Genomic DNA, 27,569 nt, shown 5'->3' with positions numbered 1-27,569 from the left:
GGACTATTTGACCAGAATTTCACAGCACAGCTCTATTTAAATAAGGATTTGGGAGGTGGATGACAATCTTCCATCATGACAGAATCCTGTGAGGAGACACTGCCCTGGGTGTAGCATTGATTTGCAATGGTATGATGAGGAAAAGGAAATACCATGACCACTGCAAGGAAATTAGCTGCCTTTTACCTTATGGGATGAAAATGCCCAGGGATGATGTCAAATTAATCAAGTTCATCATCTCACAGCAAAGGCCATTCAGTAGTTTGTATGATCAAGGATCAAATTGCTCCTTGCTAGGAAATAAAAAAAATTATGGGTAATGTGTGGGTTATCACAGCAGGTGTGGAGCTTTTTTTGGGGAAAGGGATGATTCTTGCATAGCTGGATTCCTGAGTGCTGGATTTCTGACTGGATTCAGCAACGTGAATTTTTTTTTACAGGATTCACTCAGATCCCAGGGCAGAGGTGGATGTGATTTTAGATCCCAGCAGCTATGAAAATTTACATGGAATTTCTTTCCCCACTCTGCACTCCAGAATATGACTCCCTGCACTGACCACATCTAAAATCTGTTTTAGATTTCAGCTTTCAGCCCCTCCCAATCTCCTGGAGGACTCACTCCTCCTCCCATTCCTGCCCAGGTACCTCAGTGCAGTGTGACAGTCAGCAAATCCATGGGCAATTCCTCCCACGCTGGGAGTGATGCCTGAAGTTTTAACTTTCATATTTTTCAGAATCTGTACTGCCTTAGTGTGTGACTCTGAACTTCTTATAAAGTGTTACTAAGTTCTCTTCACAGCTTAGTCAGACAGAACAATCCTTTTCCAGCTTGAGAACCAAGGACACCATTGCAGCTTCCGGCCCAAAAAGTAAAAAAACAGAGAACTGAGGAGACCAAACTGGGAGGATGGGACTTCATAACCTGAAGCTGTAATTGGACAATTGACCCCAATATGGAAATGGACCAAAATTTATAAAAGTGTGAAAACTTGTGACCTGTCATCCATCTTGGGCAGAGCCATGGCCTGCCTCTTGTGCTGCCCAAGGTGTATCCTTTGAAGGCCTTTTAATAAATCCCTACTTTATTCCTTTAACTCTGTCTAGCCTCTGTTCCAGGCCAGCCTCTTTAAGCATCAGGAGGAATTTGCTCCCCTCCTGTTCCAGGTGTGAAAATGTCCCCTCTCTTCTGTCCCATGCATGGTACACATGGCTTTGTGCTCTCCAGACCAGCTGGAAACATACAGGGCAGGCAGAAAAAACCTGTGAAAAGGACATTTAAGTGTGCACTCCCACTTGGAAGTCACACCAGTGTGTCCCTCCCAGCACATTGCAGGGCAGAAAACCAAAAAAATCCCACTAAAGGTAAGTCTGGGAGAGCATTTTTAATCCAGAGCATCTCTCCTTTCTTTTCTCTGCTTGTATACCAAATTCAGCAGTGGAGTGATGGGAATACTTTGTCATCACAAACATATATTATTTCTGTGATGTGTGTTAGTACATTGTAATGAAAATGTGTTTTCCAAAGGCACAGTTGCTTTTTTCCCCCTTTGCTGTCACTATAACACTCTTTGCCAAGATAAAAGGTTTCCTTCCCACCTACCTCAAAAAACAAAAACCAAAAAACCCCTGAGTAATGGGAATGACAGAACTTGTGTAATTGTTCTGCTTTGCATGCTTCCAGGCTGATTGCCTGAACTGTGACTGATCCAGATTCCCACTGAAATCCAGGAAGGTTTTTGCACTGAAACAGCAGTTTGGTTTTAGAGGAGCTTTTCTGAGGAGCAGACCCAAAGCCAGGGAGTGGAAGCAGCATTACCACGTGGCTGTGGTGGAATGTGAACAATTTAACCCTGCTGAGGATGAGGCTTGTAGTTTCATGGCTCATAAATGGTGACTCCTGCTGTATTAGGGCATATTTATGCCCCAAATTAAGACTTTTTTTCTTTAGAGGTTAAAAGAAAATATCTATGTCTATAGAGATATCTATAGATAGATATCTCTATCCATATCTCTATAGATTATAATATTATAAATATAATATAATATAATATAATATAATATAATATAATATAATATAATATAATATAATATAATATAATATAATATAATATAATATAATATAATATAATATAATATAATATACCTTCATACAGTGTGCCAGAGAGCTGAATATAGAAGGGAGCGTACACTTGGCTTTTACCTCAAATAGGGCACCCAATGCTTTTATTTTCCCCAAATATTGCAGCATCAAATGCTCCATTACAGCAGGGAGGGAGAGATATATGATGAGGCCTCTCAGGAGAGTCAGGATGATAGAAAGATTTCAGTATTAAATTTAATGCTGTCAGCAGTTTAAATTTATATAAAAGTAAGTGCAATTACATTGAGGAACTTCTGGAAAAATCTCAGCCAGCTCCTGCCAAGGTTGGGAAATGGCATTTCAGTGTCCAGGTGGACAGCAATGTCCTGTCCAAGGACATTCCTGTGGTTGTGTTCCCCATCCTTTGTGGCTCTTGGGGGCAGGTGGGGGCACCTTGTGGCCATTGCCCACAGCTGTGATTTCAGTTTATTGCCCCACCTGCAATTAGCCCTGCTGATCTGGCATGGCACTGAGCAGACCTCAGCAAATCTTGGGGCTCAAGATCAGCCTTTGCTTACCTTCAGCACTCCCTGACTGAGCTTTGCCCTGTGCTGGCCTTGGGCCTGCCTGGGGAGGGTGGGAGCTCATGGTTTCAATGGCTTGGCTGTAAAATGTGCCTGAAGAAAAAGGGGAGGGGTTCTGGAGCTGCAGGCTCATCCTCTGGCTGGGGGGATGGACAAAACCCAAGTGCACGTGGTGGATGTTGAGGATACAAATCCAGGAAGACATGTAGGCACAGCTTTGATAGCTGGAATTACAAAAGGAAAAGAATGAATGTAGTGGGCTGGGATGAGAATTTGAAAGGCATGGAAGAAAATGCTCAGTAGCAGAAAGGTTTTAGGGAGAGGAGTTGAGAAAAGCTGAGTATAAAACTACCAGGGAAAATGGATTTTGCTCCTTCTGGGTGAGAAAACACCTGTGTTTAAAAAGGGACCCCAGATTTCTCTGGAAGTGACCCTGAGCCAGTTCACATAAGAGAACTGGTAAGGGTTCAGTTCTGGCACGTTCTTTGGTCCCAGTAACTCTGAACAATGAGCATGGATGGCTCTCCTCACACATTATACAGAGAGGGGTCCACAGAATTTCAGGATGGTTTCCATCAGGACTGGGATCTGCCTGCTTGACTTCTGGCTTCCCCTGTCAAAATGAGGATCTGTGGGAAGAGAACACCAGCAAGATCCAGACAGGAGTATGAACTTTCTCTTTGTACTGATTTGGACCTGCCCAGATGAGCCTGATGAGAGCAGGTTCTCCTTTCCCTTCAGCATCTTGTGGCTTGGGCATGGGTTCTGTCTTGTGGGGTCACAGACAGGGCACTGATGGGATGATAAAGAGCCAAATTTGGATATGGGAGTGGAGCTAGTAATGGGTTATCACAGACATCTTAGTTTGATCTGATTTATTAGCTCTGCTAATTATCCCAATAAATCAGTGTTTGAATGGAACTTGGCATTGACACTACATGTGAGGGACTGGAACTGCTGTGGGGAGCTAACAGGGAAGATCCAGCTGCAGATGTCAGGGAATGAATGAGACTTGACAAACTGCAATGACAGTTGGGAGATACAAAAGCAATATGAAATACTGTGAGAGGATGGAGCTCCCTGTGGGTTAATACTTTGTAGTCATCTCTGTGCCAAGAGCATCTTCACCATCAGCAACATCTGCAGGTGATTCCTGTGGGCAAAGAGCAAAGGAGACACACACACTGCTGGCCCAGTGCTTTCTTACATTCTATGAAATTTGCTGCAATAAAAACCACATGAAATCACACAGAGAGCAAAGGAAGCAAAGGCAGCAGTGAAGTGCCTGTGCTGCAGACTGGGGTAAGCAGGTTGCAGATGCAGGTTACTGTGCAGAAATCTTGGTGTTCCTCAGAAACAGTGAAAAACCTTCTTGGACTGAATGCATGCAAACTTTCCTTCCCCACATTTCCAAACAAATAGTAATCTAATGACTGGGAGTAACAAACTACATCACCTGAGCACCTCCTGCAAGCTACAGAAACCAAAATATTTTGGTGGCAGCCTGAACAGGCTCCTGCAGAGAGCATCAAACAGGTGAAAAAGTGAAGCAGCCTCTGCTCTGACAACAGGCAGGTTTGCACTGCTGCTGGCTGTGCCGGCTCACTCCAGCTCTCATGCTCCACCCTTCGGGGTTTGGTTTGTTTTTTTTTCAGTTTTGCAATCTGAGAGGCGGGTGAAAGCACGTTGAGGGAAAGGACATTCCCCTGAAGAGCAGCTGGAGAGCAGTCCTCAAGCCCTGTCTGCCTGTCTGTGCTGAGTAAAGCACAGCCCCAAACCTTCTAGGCTTTAGCCTAGAACCACCCCAAGCCCCGGAGCACACTGGCACTTGAACTGAATTTCCAGGTAAGCCCTTTTTTTAACTCCTGGATCTTGGCAGCTGAGTGCTCTCTAACCAGGAAGTTAAATCTGTCTGGGGACAGAACACAGCAGGAATGGTGTAAGGGCAGAGCAGGGAGCTCAGCTGCTCGGTGTTGTAGCTACGCTGCTTTATTTACTCAGAGGTGAGCCTCAAGCTACTCGGGCATTTGTGCCATCTGCCTCATTTCAGCAACCCCCATGAAAACAGCCCTGTAAACACCCTCAAGAGATGGACAGACAGACAAATCCTCACTAACATTTTCCTTGTGAGTAAAAAAGTTACTGCACCTGTTCTGCTTGCTGTGGCAGAGGGAAAGGAAGGGAGAAAAAGGGGAAAACTGCTTTAACTGGGATGTTAAAATTCACCCAAGAAGAACTAAGCTTGTGCCAAGTTTTCAGAAATGAATGGAACTGTAGTTCTGGGAAAATCCTGGGAACAGCCAAAAGCTGAACAAAGAGAACCTCCTGACTCTGATGCTCTTAACCCCATCGTGGATCACTCAGGCCTGCTTGGATGTTGAGACAGTGGTGGCCATGATCAATAGTCAGAGTTCTGTAAAGCCTCTGTCCTAAAGATTGTGTGGGGACCCAAACCATGGCACCCTCTGTTTCTGCCGGGATATTACACCAAATGGGAACTTTTCATTATCTTTGTTTTATGTCCTGAAAGTACCTTTCCAAAATTCCCATACAATTGTTGGTTTACCAGTTTTCATGAGATTGGGAATATAATCCTGTTGAACAGTTGGATATTTTTCTTTTGATTTTACTTTGGGAGTTGCACACAGGAACGTGAGAGCATTTTTGAACCTCTTGCATCAATAATGGGAACCAGATTGCTCCATATTTACAGATGTCTGAAATTTAGCAGTGCCTGGGGAGAAATAAACAAAAATACTTGGCTCCATCAAAATCCCATTCCATCCATCAAGGGCTGGGTAGGCTTGAGCTGCTTTCCACCCCTGTGTTTGTGCAACAGCCTTGCACTGAGCCCTCTGCCATCCCAGAGGAGGGAAATGCCTGCTCCCTCACCCATGGGCAGCCACCCACCACTGGGAAGACCCTGAACAGAAAGAGGAACTGCATCCCAAAACATGATTTTAGAAAATGTGAGGCCTCTGATCCTTGTGGTTTAGGCCCAAACCTTGGTTTCCTCCTGGTGCTAGAGAAGGGCTGTGGTTATCAGGACTGGGGAGCTAAGATGTGCTATGGGGAGGCAGCTCCCAGCAGATGCAGAAAATGCTCTCACAGCATTTTCTGCCCTAAAAACCCTTCTGCTCTCCAGGTCATGTCTGTTACTGCTGGCACAAAGAGCCGGAGCAGGTGAGACCAGCTCGTGCCTGGCTGCCTAATAATGGATGAAACACCATGGCAGGACAGACTTCAGATTTGGTTGCAGAAGAGGTTCTGGATCACAGTGCAAGAGTGGGAGGGTTTGTTTTCTGCTTCTGCTTTGCTGAAATCACGAGCAAACCAGTTCAGATCTGGAGAGTCTCAGTTCCTATAATTTCTAGCAGGGTAACATTGCTGCTACTGCTTTTGTTCCTTCCTACAGAGATTTGTAGCTTTGCTGGGCAGGAACGCTGCTGAAATGTGCTTAGCACAGCTGGAGCCTCTCGTCACAGCTGTAAGAGAGGCAAATAAAAATAACATTTGTGCTTGTCAGCAGTGTCCCATTAGATTCTCTCAGCATTATTACTCAGCTGCCTTTGATTCAGATATTAGTCAAATCCTGCTCTTTTTATGAGCACCCCAATATAAGGGATGGGGAAGAGCCTTCCACCACTTCTGACACAGTCTATTATTTTTTCCCACCCTTCTCTCAGAGGCAGCATGGACATCAAGGAGTATTTTGGCAGGATTTCTTACCAGGGCTCCCACAGTAAGCCAGACCTGGCTACCATGTCAGATATAGTCCAGCACCACATCCAAGCTGTTCCTTTTGAAAACCTGAGCATCCACTGTGGAGAAAGAATTGAGCTGGACCTGGAAGCGACATACAACAAGATAGTGAGGAAGAATCGTGGGGGCTGGTGCATGGAAAACAACTACCTTCTGTCTTGGGTCCTGAAAACTCTTGGCTATGATGTCACCCTTCTGGGAGCAAAAGTTTTTGTCCCGGAGCTCGACGGCTATCCAGAAGATATTGATCATTTGCTGCTACGAGTGGATCTTGATGGCAAATCCTACATTGCAGATGTGGGATTTGGGATGGCCTACCAGCTGTGGCAACCAATGGAGCTGATTTCAGGGACAGATCAGCCTCAGACTCCTGGGGTCTTTCGTTTTCAGGAGGAGAATGGGACATGGTACTTGGAGAAAGTGAAAAGGAAGCAGTGGGTTCTGAACCCGAGCACCTCGACTTCCCCAAATGTGGAAGATGAAGTTTGCCGTCGGATTTATCTCTTTACTCTTCAGCCACGAGACATTGAGGAGTTCAGGGGCTGCAATGCCCATCTGCAGACAGCACCTGACTCCCTCTTTGTGACCAAATCCATCTGCAGCCTGCAGACCGCCGATGGCGTCCGGGCACTGGTGGGGTGGAAACTCACAGAGATAAAGTACAATTATAGGGACAATATGGATCTTGTGGAAATCAGAATGCTTGCAGATGAAGAAATAGAGAAAACACTGAGGGAGAAATTCAATGTAACACTAGACAAGAAATTTGTACCTGCCAATACGAGCAAGTTATCTCTGTTCTAACTCACTGCCTGGATTACAATTCAATTCAGTGGCATTACAGGCAATTCTTCCCTCTCTTTCTGACAAGCATCCAAAGGTTAATCTTTCTCCTTCCAGCTACACCTGTGTAAGGCAGAACATACTATCATGAATCTGGAAAACAAATGGATTTTCACAACTATTCCTGCCTTTCTTTCTAGGTTGGGTACCAATAATTTCTGCTAAGTTTAATCAAATCATTACTCTTGTTTTTGTGCTTAGTGGGAAGCAGACTCAGCTCATTCCCTACTCCTTCCATCTCTTAAAAGCTTTTCTAAACACACCCAGTGTAGCTGGGCAGAATGGTGGAGCTGTATGTCTTTGTCTTTTCTACCTGGTGCTGCCACCTGGGGAAAATGATACCTGCCTCTAAAATGAACACTATATCATTTTGGGAGTGTAATAGCCAAAACCACAATGACATCCTGGGCCTGTTCTCTTTGTTCTCACATCCACAACAGCCTCTCACATGGCACTCAGGCCATCCCACACCTGTGCAAATTCACCATGTGAGTACTTGAGGACAGGTTATTTATGACTCAGAACTGATGATAAGAAATGCTCTTGACAATGCTTTGCTGTTTCAGACTTTGCACAGCTCCTGCTCTCTCAGTGACATAACCAGTGACATAACCTTTCTTTGAACTGAAAGCATCTCCTGAGCATTTTGTTTGCTCACCCTCAGCAGAAGACTGCTGGCAGTACATGGTCCTCTCCTCAGATTACTCTGGGTGCTATTGCACATTAATTATTATAACAGAACCCAAACACATGCACAGAATTCTTTTTGTGAAGCAGATCTGTTCTACTGAGGATGTGTTTGTAGTGACACTAATTATATTGATATAAGGAGATGTGATGAATCTTAATCACATACCTAAGGGCTAAGATTCCTAGTAGGAGAAACAACTCAAATGTGACCCCTTTGCCCTTTAAAAGATGCTTGATGTTCCTTTATGTACAAATCTTGGAAGCATTACAACTACGCACTTATAATTAAGCAAATTATATTAGTGAATTACAATTAAATAAAAAAATCAAGCACTGTGAACTAGAATTATTCAGACATTTCCCCCCCGTCAAATTACAGCATGTATTCCCTTAGTAAAAAATAAATGTCATTAATCACCTAAGTTGTCCTGATTATTTGTACGTGCTAATTTTTGCCAGCTATGGCTTGTAAAAGGAGAATATCTCACTGAACCTTTTTCACTTGTTATGCAGGCAGTACAGGTTTCTAGAACTAGCAGTTCAGATTTAATAAAAGCTGCTGTTCGGCATGTTCATAATGTATTTCTTAGAGGCACAGCAAGTTTCTGAAGCCGCTGTCTTCCCAGAGTCATATTCACTTACATACGCTTGGCCGTAGGAGTGCAATAGCTCCTTATAGTCCATGTGGCCCACCCATCCTATGAGAAAATTAAATGTAGCTGTAAAAGAAGGAGAGGCTTGTTAATGTGTGGACCAGGAGCTTGCAACACAAATGATCAGAAGAAATTGTCCCAGGATCTGCCTTGGTTTCGACCTCACTTTTTCTGTGGCCTGAAATTAATGGGGGATCTAAGGGAGCTAAACTCAGTGGGACAGCAGGGAGAAAGCATTGGGATGAGGTGAAAGTCAAGGCAGGTCTTGCAAAACTGTGGAGCAGGAGAAAATCCACAGAGAGCCAAGATTCTCCATCCTCTGTGGGAACAAACATAGGAAACACCCAGAAAGGGCTGTGCCCACTCCTCTGTCCCTGTGTCAGGGTGTTTCCTGCACTTTGTGCTGGCCCATGGGCTTGGGGAATGAGTCCAGAGCTATAAAATCACAGACCTTTAAAATCAGAGTAGGGAGTTATGTCCATTGGCCCTGAGATGCAGCGTGTGGAGGGCAGGAACAGGGAAAGGCACTTTTCTTTCTGCTGAATCATCTGGAGTGTGTGCCCGGAGCTGCCCGGGTGCTGCCCCTGCAGGGCACAGCTCAGAGCTCCTGCCTCCTGCTCACCACAGAGGCACAGTGCACTGCTCAACAATGCAATAGAACTTGCTGTTGAAAGGATAAAAAGAAGAAAAAAAAAAGAAAAAAAAAAAGAAAAGACAAAGTTTTCATTTCAGATAGCACTTGCTTGTTTTTTCCTTATCACTAACCTTGGGGGCAGATACTTAAAGGCACAGCAGGTTCAGGGAGCTCAGAGTTCTCTGGGGGCAGCATCTTCCCTTTCAAAGGACAGAGCTTCTCTTTGAACCCTGGGGAATTGAGACAACTCTGTGACTTGGCAAATCTGACCCTGATGCTTGTTGGGGCTGGTGTCAGCCATGAGGAACAGCTCAGTGTGCTGTGATGAGTTCAACAGCTTCCATCCCCACCAATAAATCAGTGACTTCCTGCCCTGGATTGCTCTCTAATCCTCAGTCACTTTCCTCTAGGGATCCACACCACATCAGTGTCAACAATGTAAAATCTGCATCATTTTTGCACCAGTGCTTTGCTGCTTTAGCATGGGTGCACCCACCAAGGTGCCCCAGACACTGAAGCCCCTGGGTGACCTGCAGGGTGGAGGATGGGTTTATAGGTTATAGCCACTTACAGAAGTTGCTGATGATACTTTGCACTCCAGGAGAGTTCAGCTGTCATTCAGTGATGTGGAAGGTTAAAATCACCTCAATACTGTAAGCAGTTTGGGGACTGGATCATTTCCAGGCTCTCTATGCAGCACCCAACACAACAAATTGCTTGACAGGGATTTCCACACATATGCCAATACAAATAAAGCAATAAAACCATCGAATATAAACTACTATTAAAGAAGAAACTCTGCCCTCTTTGGCTGCTGTGCTGGAGGATAAGGCAGTCCCTGACAGGCACTAAAGGCTGCCTGGACCTTTAAGAGCTGCTGTTGCCAGTTCAGCTCTTCCTGGGACCTTTGGAGCAGCGCAGGGTGGAAAGCCTGAGCTGACTGCGTGCGAGGTGAGCTCTGCATGCCTGATCCTCAACTGCATCCTGCAGCTCTGGGTCAGCCCCTCTGGGAAAGCTCCCCCTGTGAGCCTGCACAGCCTGTGCACAGCCCTGCAGGTGTATTAGCAAAGCACAAACTGCCAGAAACAGGGAAAATGGGTTTTGCTCCTTCTGGGTCAGAAAACACCTGTATTTAAAAAGGGTCCCCAAATTTCCATGGAACTGACCCCGAGCCAGTTCACATAAGAGAACTGGTAAGGGTTCTGTTCTGGCACCCTATAGAACAATAAAAATTTTTATTTGTCCCAAGAACTCTGGACAAAGAGCATGGATGGCTCTCATCACACATTATACAGAGATGGGTCCACAGAATTTCAGGATGGTTTCCATCAGGACTGGGATCTGCCTGCTTGACTTCTGGCTTCCCCTGTCAAAATGAGGATCTGTGGGAAGAGAACACCAGCAAGATCCAGACAGGAGTATGAACTTTCTCTTTGTACTGATTTGGAGCTGCCCAGATGAGCCTGATGAGGGCAGGTTCTCCTTTCCCTTCAGCATCTTGTGGCTTGGGCATGGGTTCTGTCTTGTGGGGTCACAGACAGGGCACTGATGGGATGATAAAGAGCCAAATTTGGATATGGGAGTGGAGCTAGTAATGGGTTATCACAGACATCTTAGTTTGATCTGATTTATTAGCTCTGCTAATTATCCCAATAAATCAGTGTTTGAATGGAACTTGGCATTGACACTACATGTGAGGGACTGGAACTGCTGTTGGGGAGCTAACAGGGAAGATCCAGCTGCAGATGTCAGGGAATGACTGAGACTTGACAAACTGCAATGACAGTTGGGAGATACAAAAGCAATATGAAATACTGTGAGAGGATGGAGCTCCCTGTGTGTTAATACTTTGTAGTCATCTCTGTGCCAAGAGCATCTTCACCATCACCAATATCTGCAGGTGATTCCTGTGGGCAAAGAGCAAAGGAGACACACACACTGCTGGCCCAGTGCTTTCTTACATTCTGTGAAATTTGCTGCAATAAAAACCACATGAAGTCACTCAGAGGAAAGGAAGCAAAACCAGCACTGGATTTCCTGTGCTGCAGACGGGTAACCAGGTGTAGGTTATCATGCTGAAATCTTGCTGTTCTTCAGAAACAGTGCAAACTTTCCTTCCCCACATTTCCAAATAAATAGTAATCTAATGTTAAAAACGACAACACCTGAGAAAAAAGAAACACCTGAGAAAAAAAATGACATCACCTGACCACATCCAGCAAGCTACTGAAACAAAAATATTTTGGTGACAGCCTGAGCAGGCCCCTGCAGACAGCATCAAACCAGTGAAAATGTGAAGCAGCCTGTGCTCTAACAACACCTAGGTTTGTACTTGTGAAAAACAGGGTTCAGTCTCCTGTAAAAATTTAAAAATTTAATAAAGGACAATGGGAGACAAAGACCATAGAGCAAAGGTTATTACGGCCGGGTGCATCTTCGCACTGAGGCAAGAGTTTGGATACACCCTTTATATACCATTTCTATTGCATTGCCCTGTTACACATTCATAATAATTATGCACACTAAACTTTTCCCTGAATTAGTTTATCTTTTCTAAGAAGTGTTTAGCATAGCTCCTCCTTTGTCCCTCCTTTTTGGTGCATGCCCATTCCTTGGCTGTGGTTTTAGTCCGTTCCTATTACCTCCAGTTTTTGGGCCCTTGTCCACACTGTCTTCACACAGTGAGTGCTGATAGTTGGCATATCTGTAGCAGGGTCCTCATCCTCTGCTCATTGGATGTTGTCCTATCCAAGCAGGCATTTTAACACAAGCATACTTATATCAGCTATTTCACAACTATGTCTAAGCTTAATTAACAACCGAAACAAAAACTATACTTTTATAGCAAAGTCACTTCAACACCACACATACAAAATCCATTGAATATTTGCAAAAAGCCAATATTATAATATGTATCTATAACACACACTGCTGCTGGCGTGGCTGGCTCACAGCAGCTCTCAGGCACCACCCTTCCGGGTTTCCTTTTCTGTTTGGCCTTTTTTTTTTTTTTCAGCCTTAGCTATCTGGCAGAGGCGGGTGACAGCACGTTGAGGGAAAGGACATTCCCCGGAAGAGCAGCTGGAGAGCAGTCCTCAAGCCTTGTCTGTGCTAAATATAGGACAGCCAGCTATGCCACTTTAGCCTAGAACCACCCCAAGCCCTGGAGCACACTGGCACTTGAACTGAATTTCCAGGTAAGCCCTTTTTTTAACTCCTGGATCTTGGCAGCTGAGTGCTCTCTAACCAGGAAGTTAAATGTCTGGGGACAGAACACAGCAGGATTGGTGTAAGGGCAGAGCAGGGAGCTCAGCTGCTCGGTGTTGTAGCTACGCTGCTTTATTTACTCAGAGGTGAGCCTCAAGCTACTCGGGCATTTGTGCCATCTGCCTCATTTCAGTAACCCCCATGAAAACAGCCCTGTAAACACCCTCAAGAGATGGACAGACAGACAAAACCACAGTAACATTTTCCTTGTGAGTAAAAAAAGTTACTGCACCTGTTCTGCTTGCTGTGGCAGAGGGAAAGGAAGGGAGAAAAAGGGGAAAACTGCTTTAACTGGGATGTTAAAATTCACCCAAGAAGAACTAAGCTTGTGCCAAGTTTTCAGAAATGAATGGAACTGTAGTTCTGGGAAAATCCTGGGAACAGCCAAAAGCTGAACAAAGAGAACCTCCTGACTCTGATGCTCTTAACCCCATCGTGGATCACTCAGGCCTGCTTGGATGTTGAGACAGTGGTGGCCATGATCAATAGTCAGAGTTCTGTAAAGCCTCTGTCCTAAAGGTTGTGTGGGGACCCAAACCATGGCACCCTCTGTTTCTGCCGGGATATTACACCAAATGGGAATTTTTCATTATCATAGTTTTGTTTATGTCCTGAAAGTACCTTTCCAAAATTCCCATACAATTGTTGGTTTACCAGTTTTCATGAGATTGGGAATATAATCCTGTTGAACAGTTGGATATTTTTCTTTTGATTTTACTTTGGGAGTTGCATACAGAAATGTGAGAGCATTTTGGACACATGGGTCCAATAATGGGAACCAGATTGCTCCATATTTACAGATGTCTGAAATTTAGCAGTGCCTGTCTCAGGATCCCACTGCAAGAGTGGGAGGGTTTGTTTTCTGCTTCTGCTTTGCTGAAAGCACGAGCAAAGCAGTTCAGATCTGGATAGTGTCAGCACCCATAATTTCTAGCAGGGTAACATTGCTGCTACTGCTTTTTGTTCCTTCCTACAGAGATTTGTAGCTTTGCTGGGCAGGAACGCTGCTGAAATGTGCTTAGCACAGCTGGAGCCTCTCGTCACAGCTGTAAGAGAGGCAAATAAAAATAACATTGGTTCTTGTCAGCAGTGTCCAATTGGCTTCTCTCAGCATTATTACTCAGCTGCCTTTGATTCAGATATTAGTAAAATCCTGCTCCTCTTCTGAGCACCCCAATATAAGGGATGGGGAAGAGCCTTCCACCACTTCTGACACAGCCTATTATTTTTTCCCACCCTTGTCTCAGAGGCAGCATGGACATCAAGGAGTATTTTGCCAGAATTTCTTACCAGGGCTCCCACAATAAACTAGACCTGGCTACCATGTCAGATATATTCCTGCACCACATCCGAGCTATCCCCTATGAAAACCTGAGCATCCACTGTGGAGAAAGAATTGAGCTGGACCTGGAACCAATCTACAACAAGATAGTGAGGAAGAAACGTGGGGGTTGGTGCATGGAAAACAACTACCTTCTGTTTTGGGTCCTGAAAACTCTTGGCTACAACATCACCCTTCTGGGAGCAAAAGTTTATGTCCCAGAACGTGACGCTTACCCAGAAGATATCAATCATCTGCTGCTACGAGTGGATCTCGATGGCAAATCCTATATTATGGATGCAGGATTTGGGATGGCCTACCAGATGTGGCAACCAATGGAGCTGATTTCAGGGACAGATCAGCCTCAGACTCCTGGGGTCTTTCGTTTTCAGGAGGAGAATGGGATCTGGTATTTTGAGAAGGTGAGAAGGAAGCAGTGGGTTCTGAACCCGAGCACCTCGACTTCCCCAAATGTGGAAGATGAAGTTTGCCGTCGAGTTTATCTCTTTACTCTTCAGCCACGAGACATTGAGGAGTTCAGGGGCTGCAATGCCCACCTGCAGACAGCACCCACCTCAAAGTTTGTGTTGAAGTCCATGTGCAGTATGCAGACTGCTGACGGCATCTGGGAACTGGTGGGGTGGAAACTCACAGAGATAAAGTACAATTATAGGGACAATATGGATCATGTGGAAATCAGAATGCTTGCAGAGGAAGAATTAGAGAAAACACTGAGGGAGAAATTCAGTCTAACACTAGACAAGAAATTTGTACCTGTTGATAACAAGTTGTTCTAACTCACTGCCTGGATTACAATTCAATTCAGTGGCATTACAGGCAATTCTTCCCTCTCTTTCTGACAAGCATCCAAAGGTTAATCTTTCTCCTTCCAGCTACACCTGTGTAAGGCAGAACATGCTATCATGAATCTGGAAAACAAATGGATTTTCACAACTATTCCTGCCTTTCTTTCTAGGTTGGGTACCAATAATTTCTGCCAAGCTCAATCAAATCATTACTCTTGTGTTTGTGCTTAGTGGGAAGCAGACTCAACTCATTCCCTACACACCCAGTGTAGCTGGGCAGAATGCTGGAGCTGTATGTGTTTGTCTTTACTACCTGGTGCTGCCACCTGGGGAAAATGATACCTGCCTCTAAAATGAACACTGTATCATTTTGGGAGTGTAATAGCCAAAACCACAATGACATCCTGGGCCTGTTCTCTTTGTTCTCACATCCACTACAGCCTCTCACATGGCACTCAGGCCATCCCACACCTGTGCAAATTCACCATGTGAGTACTTGAGGACAGGTTATTTATGACTCAGAACTGATGATAAGAAATGCTCTTGACAATGCTTTGCTGTTTCAGACTTTGCACAGCTCCTGCTCTCTCAGTGACATAACCAGTGACATAACCTTTCTTTGAACTGAAAGCATCTCCTGAGCATTTTGTTTGCTCACCCTCAGCAGCAGGTTGCTGGCAATACATGGTCCTCTCCTCAGACTACTCTGGGTGCTATTGCACATTAATTATTACAGCAGAACCCAAACACATGCACAGAATTCTTTTTGTGAAACAGATCTGTACTACTGAGGATGTGTTTGCAGTGACACTAATTATATTGATATAAGGAGATGTGATGAATCTTAATCACATACCTAAGGGCTAAGATTCCTAGTAGGAGAAACAACTCAAATGTGACCCCTTTGCCCTTTAAAAGATGCTTGATGTTCCTTTATGTACAAATCTTGGAGGCATTGCAACTACGCACTTATAATTAAGCAAATTATATTAGTGAATTACAATTAAATAAAAAAAATCAAGCACTGTGAACTAGAATTATTCAGACATTTCCCCCCCCCCTCAAATTACAGCATGTATTCCCATAGTAAAAAATAAATGTCATTAATCACCTAAGTTGTCCTGATTATTTGTACGTGCTAATTTCTGCCAGCTATGGCTTGTAAAAGGAGAATATCTCACTGAACCTTTTTCACTTGTTATGCAGGCAGTACAGGTTTCTAGAACTAGCAGTTCAGATTTAATAAAAGCTGCTGTTCGGCATGTTCATAATGTATTTCTTAGAGGCACAGCAAGCTCCTGAAACTCTGGTCTTCCCAGAGTCATATTCACTTACATGTGCTTGGCTGCAATTGTTCTTCATAGTTCATCACATGAGGCCCTCCCATCCTTTGAGAAAATGAAATGTGGTTGTAAAAGAAGGAGAGGCTTCTTATGGCTTCTTATGGTGTGGACCAGGAGCTTGCAACACAAATGATCAGAAGCAATTGTCCCAGGATCTGTCTTGGTTTTGACCCAAGTTTTTCTGTGGCCTGAAATTAATGGGGGATCTAAGGGAGCTAAAGTCAGTGGGACAGCAGGGGAAAGCATTGGGATGAGGTAAAAGTCCAGGCAGATCTTGCAAAGCTGTGGAGCAGAAGATCCACACAGAACCAAGAATCACAGCTCAGAACTCCGGCCTCCTGCTCACCACAGAGGCACAGCACATCCCTCAGCAGTGCAATGGAACTTACTGTTGGAGGAAGGATAAAAAGAAGAAAAGAGTTTTTAATTTCAGATTGTGCTAGTTTGTTTTTTTCCTTATCACTAACCATGGAGGCAGATACTTAAAGGCACAGCAGGTTCAGGGAGCTCAGAGTTCTCTGGGGGCAGCATCTTCCCTTTCAAAGGACAAAGCTTCTCTTTCAACCCTGGGGAATTGAGACAACTCTGTGACTTGGCAAATCTGACCCTGATGCTTGTTGGGGCTGGTGTCAGCCACGAGGAACAGCTCAGTGTGCTGAGTTCAACAGCTGCCATCCCCACCAATAAATCAGTGACTTCCTGCCCTGGATTACTCTCTGTCTATCATAAGTCCCTTCCCACGAGGATCCAGACCACATCAGTGTCAACAATGTAAAATCTGCATCATTTTTGCACCAGTGCTTTGCTGCTTTAGCATGGGGGCACCCACCAAGGTGCCCCAGACACTGAAGCCCCTGGGTGACCTGCAGGGTGGAGGATGGGTTTATAGGTTATAGCCACTTACAGAAGTTGCTGATGATACTTTGCACTCCAGGAGAGTTCAGCTGTCATTCAGTGATATGGAAGGTTAAAATCACCTCAATACTGTAAGCAGTTTGGGGACTGGATCATTTCCATGCTCTCTGTGCAGCACCCAACAAAACAAATTGCTTGACAGGGATTTCCACACATATGCCAATACAAATAAAGCAATAAAACCATCGAATATAAACTACTATTAAAGAAGAAACTCTGCCCTCTTTGGCTGCTGTGCTGGAGGATAAGGCAGTCCCTGACAGGCACTAAAGGCTGCCTGGACCTTTAAGAGCTGCTGTTGCCAGTTCAGCTCTTCCTGGGACCTTTGGAGCAGCGCAGGGTGGAAAGCCTGAGCTGACTGCGTGCGAGGTGAGCTCTGCATGCCTGATCCTCAACTGCATCCTGCAGCTCTGGGTCAGCCCCTCTGGGAAAGCTCCCCCTGTGAGTCTGCACAGCCTGTGCACAGCACTGCAGGTGTATTAGCAAAGCACAGACTACAGGAACTGAGGCTGATGGTGAGTGAAGGGCATTTCTAAGTGCAACACCGAGTGTTTGAGAGTGAAACTAACCCTTTATTTTGAGCCAGAGTGTGTGAAAAATGCAGGTATTGACTCACAGTGTAACTTTGAATCAAAGAAACAATGTGGGCATGTACAAGAGGATCCAACCTTGTAACTCGCTCCTGATTCTCAGCAGAGAAGAACTTATCCTAATATTCAGCCTAATTACAAAAGGACCCAGTGATCCCGAGGGACATGTGCAGACAGGCAGAACCAACATCTGAATCTCGAAGCTGCAGGAACACTGAGCAAAGCTCAGCTGCTGCAGGGGCAGAAGCAAACAAGGCTGAGATCTGGACTGAGGCTTGGGATATTTGGCAACTCAGTTTTGGAATGCAAATTATCCCCTGGGAGAGGGCTTGCTCACTGCTGCAGCCTCCTGGCTCACACAGCAGCAATGGCTGTGCCAAGGAAAAATCTGCCTGCAGGAAAGGGAGTAAACACTGATTTATGTGGATGCTCCCTAATGTCAATGATGTTGTAGTGCAGCTTTATTGTACTTAAACCTCTTTAAGTATTCATTGAGATTAGAGCACATGTTGTCAGCCACTGCAAGGCTGTCTCTGAAGCAGACTTTAAATTGATGAGGCCAGAGAAGGGGCAGCTGGGGAAACTGAGGCATGGAAGGGAATTTTCCAAAAGGCTTTCCCAATATATTTTCCCAAAGCCTCACTGGCAGCGCCCCATGGGGGCTCTCCATGGCTGGATGAAGGGAGCTGGTTTTATTCTGTGCTTTCACCATATAATGGGGCACTCGAGACCCTGGAGATGGGTTACAGGGGGAGCATTAGGCCTTCTGCTCTGACCCAGGGCAGGGACTGATCTGGTTTTGCTTGAAGGTAAATTCCAAGCGTGTCAGACCCACAAAGCTGATGCACTTCTCTGGACTCCTGCAGGTCACAGAGATTCAGCTCCACACCCTCATGGGGTAAAGATGTTTCTATCTTCCTATGTAAAACAGCTGAAAGTGGGAGGAGAAGGAAAAATGAGGCAGAGGCCCATAGGGTGAGCCTGCCCACCACGTGTGCTGTGTGTTGGGGGAAATGGCTTTTTACAAGTGTTTCCAAGGAGATCCTGCTACAGATGAGGCCCTTGTCCTAAAAAAGGGATGGAAAAAAATCATAAAATGCAGTATCAAAGAGACATTACTGTTTTTTCATGTAGACTCTTTGGTTCCTTTTGAAGTGATAATGTTTATTTGTTATTCCCTTACTGGGATGATCTTCTATTCTATCAAATTTTCCTGTGGTTTGCATTAGCCAGTCTGAATGTTGGTACTAGTGCAGATCAGGAACAACACAACCAAATCATGTGAGTTGTGCTGCTGGCATCAAGATTGGGGTTAAAGTCTAGAGATTAGGCCATTGGATGTGCTCATCTGCTTGGATGGGGGCATTTCCACCCATGGATTTGAGGTGGGATTTTCACAGGCTTCTGGCATGGACATGGGGTCAAACTGCTGGGAGGAAACAGTTGGAGCAAAGCTGAGAATATTCAGTGGAAGGGAGTTTGTCCCATCTCATCCACATCAAAGGGTTTTTGGAAAATCCTACCAGGGAATATTCAACCAGTTGAAGGAAGCAAGAAATCCTCAGACTTTCTGGAAATTAACACAGCCCTTAACAGATTGTGAATTGTTCTGGACAACAAATATCCTTGCATGGAAAAAAGCCAAATTAAATCTAAACTAAGGGCAAAAGAAATCCTTGCAGAGAGAAGATGAGTCACTGAATTAAAAGTCTTACAGGGAACCTTTTGCATCTTGGCCACACAACCAGTGCCAATGACAGTGTCTTTCTGCTAATGAAAGGGGATCAGAGATACAGACAGAAAAACACAAAATATTTCCAATAATTTGATCTGAAACTAAAGCCTTTAGTTTGTAAAAGATGATCAAAGAAAAGAAAAGATTATGACTTGCTTTGTATGTACTTTTAGATCAATTCCTTTGATCCTTAGGTTAGAAAAATTGAAGTCCTTTCCTTTCACAGTCAAAGCCCTGTCTAAACTCCTCAGGGAAATTTAAGAGATTAAGAAAACAATGATCTACTTCACATGGAAACCTGTCTGAAATGGTGGCACACTGAGATGTTAATCCCAGTTAACTTAATCCATGAATGCAAAACCTTCCAGTTAAATTACGTGTGGGATAAAGAAAGAATTGCTTACCTGGTACAGTAAAAGAAACAGTAAGATCTTGCTGCGACTTTTATGCTGGTATGGTGTGGCAGCTTTTCTGCAAACCTGTTGTTTTTAGATTTTGGAAAAATTTTGTTATGTGCTATCCTCCTCTGTGGCCATAGATTCTGTTATGGCATGTGCTGTGTCTTCCCATGGGAAAAACATCCTCCTGGTTTGAAGGCAGCCCCTAAGAGAGGGGAAGCATTATTGCCACCGGCTCCTGTCCCTGTCTCTTTTTAAAGAAATACTCAAAATTCTTTTAAATCCTCAATAAAACAGCCCAGATTACATTTGCAGGCTGGTTAACCTGTGCTACAGAAACAGGAGTGAACCCCTTGTCAGCTGCACAGCAGTAACTGGCTACTTTTCTGCTCCCACAGGCAAAATGAACATTCAGGAGTATTTTGGAAGAATATCTTACAACAAGCCCCATAAGGATGCAGACTTGCAAACCCTGACAGCCATCTTCCAGCATCACATCCACAGCATTCCTTTTGAGAACCTCAGCATGCACTGTGGGGAGCCCATTGAACTGGATTTGCAGGCTATTTACAATAAGATTGTGAGAAAGAAACGTGGTGGGTGGTGCCTGGAAACCAACTATCTCCTCTTCTGGGCCTTGCAAGAATTAGGGTATGATGTCTGTATTCTTGGTGCAAACAGCTATGAACCAGCACAGAAGGGATATGGTGCTCAGATGAACCATATCCTGCTGAAGGTGGTGGTGAAGGGAGAGCCCTACATAGTAGATGCAGGGTTTGGTGGGGCCTACCAGATGTGGCAGCCGCTGATGCTGATTTCTGGGAAGGACCAACCCCAGGTTCCTGGCATTTTCCGCTTCATGGAAGACAACGGCACCTGGTACTTGGAGAAAGTCAAAAGGAAGCATTGCATTGCTGAGCACAGCAAGGATGACTTCCCTCATACTCCAGAGCTGGGGAATATCCGAAAAATACATAAATTTACCCTCGAGCCACGGCATATAGATGACTTCCAGGAGCTAAATGCATACCTCCAAGTGTCTCCAGATAACCTCCTTCGGAAGAAGTCAATCTGCAGTCTCCAAACCACCAATGGGGTCCTTGCCTTGGTTGGATGGACCCTCAGTGAGATGAAGTACAACTACACAGAGGACATGGACATGGTGACCATCACAACCCTTACAGATGAAGAGGTTGAGAAGACACTGAAAGATAAATTCAGTATAGAATTGGAGAACAAGCTCGTCCCAGTAAATGTTCGTGGCTTGCCACCTAATTTAGTGGATAAGATCTAACTGTAACACTGTGCTAGATGGATCTTTAAATAGCCAAGAGGAAAATTCTAAAATTAACATTAATTACAATAATCTCATTTTTAACTTGAGCTAGTCACAAAGCTTGGTAAATTCCAGTACATTGCTAATTAACTGCATATATCAATTGTGTATTTTTTTATTAAACCTCTCCTTCTTTAGAAACCAAGACATCTTACTAGCTCTCTTTTGCTCATATGGAAGTTGGTTTTTGACTCCTTAACTTTTTTTTCACCTTCTCAAGAACTCATTTTATTGCAGATATATTTTGTGGCAAATGAGACCAAAATTATGCAGAAGGAGAGGTTGTGTTACCATTTTACACAAAAGACCTCTAACCTTTTTTGGCATTATTTCCAATCTTTTACAAATTATTCACTTCTCTTAACAGTCTTAAAGTTGAGCTGAATTTGGCTTTTAAATACTGTAGAAAAAAGAAAGGTTAAGACTTTCTCAAAACAAGCCACCATTAGGTGCTGATTAGCTTATGAAAAGTTGAAAGACTTTAGTCCTGTTCCCTTTGCAGAAACTGACTTAAAGTTAAGATATTTATCCAAGGGTACCTAAACCCTCCACAAAATCTCTCTAATTTTGAGTACCCACTTTTTCTGATTTATCTGTGTCTCTGAATTCAAAATAAAATCTGTAGAAGATGAGATGATTCAACAGTTATTAAAAATCAGGCTTTTGGTATCAAAACTGGAAAAAATTTAGATCAATCTTTGCACACTATAATCTAAACTTTTGGGACCGTGCCTTCATGTGATGTCAAGAGGAGATGATAGTATTATAGATAAAATCTTCATATTTATTACAAACAGTATTCTGCACAAAAGCTACCTTAAAAAGTGTGGATGCAAAAGAAAGCCCTGGGAAGTGAGGATGTGCCACCAGTGTGGTGTCACAGCAAGACACCCATGACAGAGAAGCCTTTTCCCTGATGATACCTGTGGTACTGTACAGGACGTGCCATGAAAGAGGGTGACAGAAGAACATCAGCCAAGGAGAAGTCTTTGATTCTTGTCTTAATCAACCACACAGACCTACCTGATGTGCCTAAAACTCAGGTGCTTCCCCAGGTGCAGTCTAATGTGCTCTTTGCCTTTCCCAGAGGCCTCCTCTGATATTCCACCTCCATCCAATGAAGAAGGGACGGGCTTGACCGGGGAGAATTAAAGGAACAGCAATTAAATAAACAGCACTGCAACACTGTGAGGGTGCAGGAGGCCAGGTTTTAGAGCAGAAATGCATTACTTGATGCAAATAAATATTTGCCATGGCATTCATTAGCTCCACAATAACTCCCTGCTACAGCTGAGGAGTTGAACAGCTTGAAACAGTTCCTGTGTGGGCAAAGAAGGGCCATTTGTGCATCCATGGAGCTCAGCCTGAAACACCTTGGCACCTCAGTGTACCCACCAGGGCACAGATGAACACCCTCCACTGCAAAGTGCTGGTTTACAAAATAACAATATTTAATTAAAAAAAGTTATAACGCCATCTGCAGCTGCCTACTGTAATTATTTTACATAGAAAATGAGTTAATTCTGGTCTTAACTAGGGGAAGGCATAAACATCTACTGATAGGAAGAAACAAAGTTTAATTTGCTCACGGATCAGTGAAGTCCAAAAATGTGAATTCTATTTGGGTGGACTCTGCCCTTTCTTGGAATTTAAGATTCAGGAGCGAGGACCAGCAGAGCTTAGAAAGACAACCCTCACAGTCTGTATCCACTCCTGGCTTCACTGACTGCTGCCCCTGTAATAAACCCCCCAGAAACTGAATACCTCAATAAATAAAAAGGGATCTCCGAAGAGGTAAGTTTATTTTCTTAAAAATCCCCTCCAAAGAAAGATACAAAACTCTGGTTTCTTTATGATGGTAAAGGTCATGGACAATAACGTAAGCAACATACTCTAGGAAAAATGTTCTAAAACTGTGTGGATATAGAGCTAAAGTATCACCTGCTAAACAGGGGCTGTTAAAGAGGGCAAAACAGGGATGTGCAGTTTCAATTCTTCTACCTTTCACTCTTCAGGAGAAGCTTCACTATAAAATAGATTCCTTTGTTTAGGTACAATAGTAGATATAAATTTAGAACTGCAACTTCTTGTTGGAAATCGTGCTTTTAGATACTTGAATTTATTTAGAAGCATTGCAAGTGCAAAGGAAGCAAAAGTTTAGTCTAATAATCAATAGATTCTGCTTTAAGGGAATAAAATTACAGCTTTTTAAAAACAACATAAAAAATTACAGACTCTGGGTTGTACAACCCAGGACATTCATGTGCTGATGTATTAGGATAAAGAAGATAACATATTTTCAACAGTGGAATTGCGGATACTGTGTACAATCCTGGTAAGGAATAGTTTTGTATGAACACCTTCATTTGCACCTTTAATATTCTTCTCCTGATGTTTTTCTGTACATAAATCATAACCACATTTGTGGGACGACCTTTTCAGTACCTGCCTTTTCATCTGGTCTGCTCACATTTCAAAAGAACAGTGGCTTTCATCTCCTGCAGTCCAGATCTAGTGCTGATCAAGCATATTATGGAGCTGCACAAAGAAATTACAAATAATACAAACTTGAGAACCAGCTTTATACTGGTGTGATCTATTTAGCATTCACAGTCAGAGTGATAGGATCAGATATGCTCAGATTCTGCAAATCAAAAGTGCCATGACTTTCATGTTACACTTAAAAAATATTATTACATTGAATGTATCCTCCAACAATATACCTAGATATCACTGGAAGTTAATTCCTCTCTGTAGCAGGTAATGTGTAGTTTTTGCTGGTACTCTCTGTTCACTTGGGACAGCTGCCTCCACACCATGAATATGCACAGCATCAATCTGCCACTGAGAATCATTGTGAGAAATTCCAGTTTGCAGTAAACATTCAATAGTTCACTGCTGACTTAAAGGATTGATGGGCTTTGAGAAAGCTCAGGACCAGAGAGAGTAAAACCCCCCCTGTTCATTTTCAGAGTGGCCTGTGAGACAGAGGGCACAGGAGGGAATGGAGATGTGCTCCTTGTCTTTTAGGCCACTCACTTCCCTCCATTCAGATCCATTATTCCAACACCAAAATGAGTTTCTACAACACTGAGCAGACACAAGACTCAGTGTCTGTGACTTTCAAAAGTCAGACTTTTTTCAGTTATCTGAATAAAGCCTGTCACTTACTTTTCATGTTAACTTTTTGTAAGTGGTGGAAGAGTGTACTGAACAAGCGATTCATTTACTGTCACGTCCATCAGTGGCAGACTCATGAAAAGAACATGTGAATCCTGGCTCAGAATGTCCTCCCTCCCACTGGCAGATGACACTGCCTCCCCCAGTGACAGTCCTGTCACTGAGCAGTGGCTTTAGACCACTTCTCATGAACCCTTGTACACACTCCCCAGCAAGACCTTGAATTTCTTCTTAACCCTGCTGTTACAATGCAAGTACAGCAAATCCTCATCTCGCAGCTGCCTCGTATGAAAGTGAAATGGCATCAGCTGTTTGCCAGAGGGATGACTCTAAGACAAAAGCAAATCTCGTGTGCACTGCTCTTTGCTCAGGGAACCATTTGATAGGAATGCTTGTTTCCTTTAAAAGCTGTTCTGATGAGGTTCAGTAGATTAAAGAATCTTTGCTGGCAGAGCCAAGGCAGCTTTTCACAGCATCATAAATCACTGATGTAAAGAAACCAAAACACAATTCCTTCCTTTACAGGTGAGATGAACCTTGAAGAGTATTTTGCAAGAACTGGCTATAAAGGCTCCACTGAAAAACAAGATTTGGAAACCTTAACCGATATATTCCAGCATCACATCCGTGCTGTTCCCTTCGAAAACCTCAGCATCCACTGCGGGGAGAAAATTACTTTGGAGTTGGAGCACGTTTACAACAAGATTGTGAGGAGGAAGAGGGGTGGATGGTGCATGGAAAACAACCAGCTGCTGGGCTGGGTGCTGAAGGGCCTGGGCTATGACACCAGCTTCCTGGGAGCCTATGTGTTCAACCCCCAGCAGAACGCCTACGCCACCCTCATGACCCACCTGGTGGTAAAGGTGGTCATCAATGGCAAAGCCTACATCGTTGATGGAGGCTTTGGGGTGTCCTACCAGATGTGGCAGCCCATGGAGCTCGTGTCAGGGAAAGACCAGCCCCAGGCTCCCGGCGTGTTCCGCTTCACGGAGAAAAACGGCGTCTGGTACCTGGAGAAAATGAGACGGAAACAATACATCCCCAACCAGAGCTTCTCCAACTCTGACCTGCTGGAGAAGAAGGAGTGTCGCAAGGTTTATATGTTCAGCCTGGAGCCACGGACAGTGGAAGATTTCCGTTTCCAGTGCACATACCTCCAGACCTCTCCAGATTCCCTCTTCACAAAGAAGTCCATCTGTACCCTGCAGACCACCGAGGGATTCCGGGCGCTGATTGGGTGGACGCTCACTGAGACCACGTACAACTACAAGGAAAACATGGATCTGGTGGAATTTGTAACTCTTGAAGATGAAGAGGTGGAAAAAACCCTCAAAGAGAAATTTAACGTCACCCTAGAGAGAAAACTTGTCCCTATTAATGTTAAAGGGTCTTACACAATCTAGATGGCCAGGAAAACCTACAGTAATGCTATGTGGGTACAGCAGCTTCCACTGTCTGTGCAGTCTCTACTGCAAGGTTATGGGATTCTTTTGCAGGTGACTGAAGGATATATACATTAGTATGAGATTAATGTGAATTTCACTTTGGGAAAAATCAGGGATTTAAGACTCTTGAGTCAGTTAGGTAAAATTATTTGCTGGGAGATGACTGCCGTTCAATTTTTGGCACAAATGTAGGATTTGATTTGAATCTGGTTATAAGCTTGGGTAAGAAATATGTCTGGGGAATTTTGGACTGCCTGTAGCACATGAGTATGGATTATTAATTGTGATATGCTGCCAACACATTTTCTAAGGTTATTATAGGGAGACAAGTAATCTGTGAGCATTTAGACAAGAAAGCACACATTTAAAACTTCATTTTTCACAAGATCAAACCATTCACAGCTCATCTCATCCCTCTACCTTTAATATGAGTAAAACATTGTCATCTTGGAAAAGAGCATTAGGAGGCATAATTCTTTCACCATCATCCTTAGACAAACCATAGTACAAAATGAAAATCGTCATCATGTGCATCCCTCTGGCCATTACTGCAGGAAACTGCCCCAAGTAATTTTTGGTATGTACTGTTCTTCTGGTGATGAAAATTCTATATATTGCAGTGTATTGTGGCTGATGGGCTCTAAGGAGATAACTACTAAGCTTTGTTTCTGAGATATAATCATCCTGTAAACTGCGATTAGTACTTAAATGTCACAGCTGGCTTAGATTTACTTCTGTCCCAAAAGGGGTGGAAATTCTGTACTTTTAGGACTGCATTATATTTGTATATGAAGCTAAGCCAACTATGCCCTTAATTTTGTCCTGCAAACATGAGTGTCTGCATGGCTGTCCTGAATGGGTACCACTTAGCACAGGAGCTTTAATGCCCTTAGTGTTTGTTCATCTGTATCAAAGTGAAAAAACAACCCAAGAAGCCAGCCAAATCTAAAGGAAACCTTTTCTTTTTTCACAGTCATGCTTCCCCATTTTCCAGAAAATGTTGTTCCTCCTACCATGCTTCTCTGCAAAATGCCCAACCAAGAAAACCACTAAGAAAGAGGAAACATTCTTAAATGATTTAAAAAATAGCAAAAACACCGAAAAACCCTCTTTCTCCTCAGTCTGTAATAAGCCTGAGTATCAGTCAAAGGTTGATTCCTCCCACTGAACAGTCTTTCTGCTCAAAGACACGATCTGATCATTAATCTCACAAATGCTGTAAGTGTATACCTGAAAATAAATAAAAGGAAAATAAAGACATTATGAGTTGTTTTAGGAACAGCTGCCCCCAGCTGCACTGACTCCTGCACACCCCATCTGCCAAGTGAGGGCTGTTCACTCATGCTGCTGATCTGCTGACCACCCTTTCCCACCTCAGACTTCTTAGGATCACAGGATCACTGAGGCTGGAAAAGCCCTTTAAGATCATTGAGTTCAACAATCAACCCAACATCACAACCATGTTCACCATTAAACTCTGCCCTTCAGGTGCCACGTCCAGGGATGGTGATCCACCACTGCCCTTGACATTCTTCCAGTCCTTTCCAACCCTGTGAAAAGATTTTCCTAGTACCTAATCAAAACTTTCCCTGGCATAACTGGAGGCCATTTCCTGATATCCCGTCCCTTGTTACCTGTTCCTTGGAACCTGTTATCTGATACTTCTTGAACTAAACAGGCCAATATTGAACAAATGCAGCAGTGGTGCTGGAGATGGTGAGTTCCTACAGGTAGCTGGAGGAAAAGGTCACAGGCTGAGGAAGATGACCACTGAAGAGGAGGCCCAGGAGCCATCTCTGCTGGGCTTGGTGTGTGCCAGCTCCTTGTGTGACCACCCATGGTGGCAGCTCATGGCCTAGGTGCACACATGGTTGCACAGGGATAAGGAACTGAGAGCCAAGAAGAGGTGACAGGGGACACTGAAAGATCTTACTGAGGTCAGAACACAGCTTCTCTGTTAATAATAGAATTATGGAATTTGTTCAGT

The 27,569-nt window shown here is 43.9% G+C and overlaps 4 protein-coding genes across 7 annotated transcripts; all 4 read left to right on the top strand.

Annotated features, from left to right (window-relative positions):
• Window positions 1–4,372: 4,372 nt before the first annotated feature.
• LOC135452954 (arylamine N-acetyltransferase, pineal gland isozyme NAT-3-like) lies at window positions 4,373–8,381 on the top strand. Its single transcript, XM_064723495.1, has 2 exons — window positions 4,373–4,509; window positions 6,351–8,381. The coding sequence occupies exon 2, from the start codon at window positions 6,358–6,360 to the stop codon at window positions 7,228–7,230; it is 873 nt and encodes a 290-aa protein (XP_064579565.1). The 5' UTR covers window positions 4,373–4,509; window positions 6,351–6,357; the 3' UTR covers window positions 7,231–8,381.
• On the top strand, window positions 4,403–22,437 carry LOC135452956 (arylamine N-acetyltransferase, liver isozyme-like). Of its 4 annotated transcripts, none has more exons than XM_064723501.1 (2): window positions 4,403–4,509; window positions 20,020–20,918. In XM_064723501.1, the coding sequence occupies exon 2, from the start codon at window positions 20,025–20,027 to the stop codon at window positions 20,913–20,915; it is 891 nt and encodes a 296-aa protein (XP_064579571.1). In that variant the 5' UTR covers window positions 4,403–4,509; window positions 20,020–20,024; the 3' UTR covers window positions 20,916–20,918. The 4 variants fall into 4 exon arrangements, with proteins under 4 accessions (XP_064579571.1, XP_064579568.1, XP_064579569.1 ...); XM_064723498.1 differs by lacking the exon at window positions 4,403–4,509 and adding an exon at window positions 12,307–12,443; XM_064723499.1 differs by lacking the exon at window positions 4,403–4,509 and adding an exon at window positions 16,775–17,413 and having other exon boundaries at window positions 20,020–22,437.
• On the top strand, window positions 12,304–15,751 carry LOC135452955 (arylamine N-acetyltransferase, pineal gland isozyme NAT-3-like). Its single transcript, XM_064723497.1, has 2 exons — window positions 12,304–12,443; window positions 13,761–15,751. The coding sequence occupies exon 2, from the start codon at window positions 13,768–13,770 to the stop codon at window positions 14,629–14,631; it is 864 nt and encodes a 287-aa protein (XP_064579567.1). The 5' UTR covers window positions 12,304–12,443; window positions 13,761–13,767; the 3' UTR covers window positions 14,632–15,751.
• A 177-nt stretch (window positions 22,438–22,614) lies between the features above and the next one.
• Window positions 22,615–26,201, top strand: LOC135452957 (arylamine N-acetyltransferase, pineal gland isozyme NAT-10). Its single transcript, XM_064723502.1, has 2 exons — window positions 22,615–22,751; window positions 24,663–26,201. Exon 2 carries the CDS (start codon window positions 24,668–24,670, stop codon window positions 25,538–25,540), a length of 873 nt encoding a protein of 290 aa, XP_064579572.1. The 5' UTR covers window positions 22,615–22,751; window positions 24,663–24,667; the 3' UTR covers window positions 25,541–26,201.
• The last annotated feature ends 1,368 nt before the right edge of the window (window positions 26,202–27,569 follow it).

This window comes from Zonotrichia leucophrys, chromosome 11 (genome assembly GCF_028769735.1).
Source record: "Zonotrichia leucophrys gambelii isolate GWCS_2022_RI chromosome 11, RI_Zleu_2.0, whole genome shotgun sequence".
NCBI classification, from domain to species: Eukaryota; Metazoa; Chordata; class Aves; order Passeriformes; family Passerellidae; genus Zonotrichia; species Zonotrichia leucophrys.
The sequence above is the reverse complement of the archived record's forward strand: the minus strand, read 5'-3'. Positions and strand labels throughout refer to the sequence as shown.

Bases quoted from the DNA above. Each gene is read 5' to 3' on its own strand.
- LOC135452957 (XM_064723502.1), top strand. From the start codon at position 24,668: ATGAACCTTGAAGAGTATTTTGCAAGAACTGGCTATAAAGGCTCCACT.
- LOC135452955 (XM_064723497.1), top strand. From the start codon at position 13,768: ATGGACATCAAGGAGTATTTTGCCAGAATTTCTTACCAGGGCTCCCAC.
- LOC135452954 (XM_064723495.1), top strand. From the start codon at position 6,358: ATGGACATCAAGGAGTATTTTGGCAGGATTTCTTACCAGGGCTCCCAC.
- LOC135452956 (XM_064723499.1), top strand. From the start codon at position 20,025: ATGAACATTCAGGAGTATTTTGGAAGAATATCTTACAACAAGCCCCAT.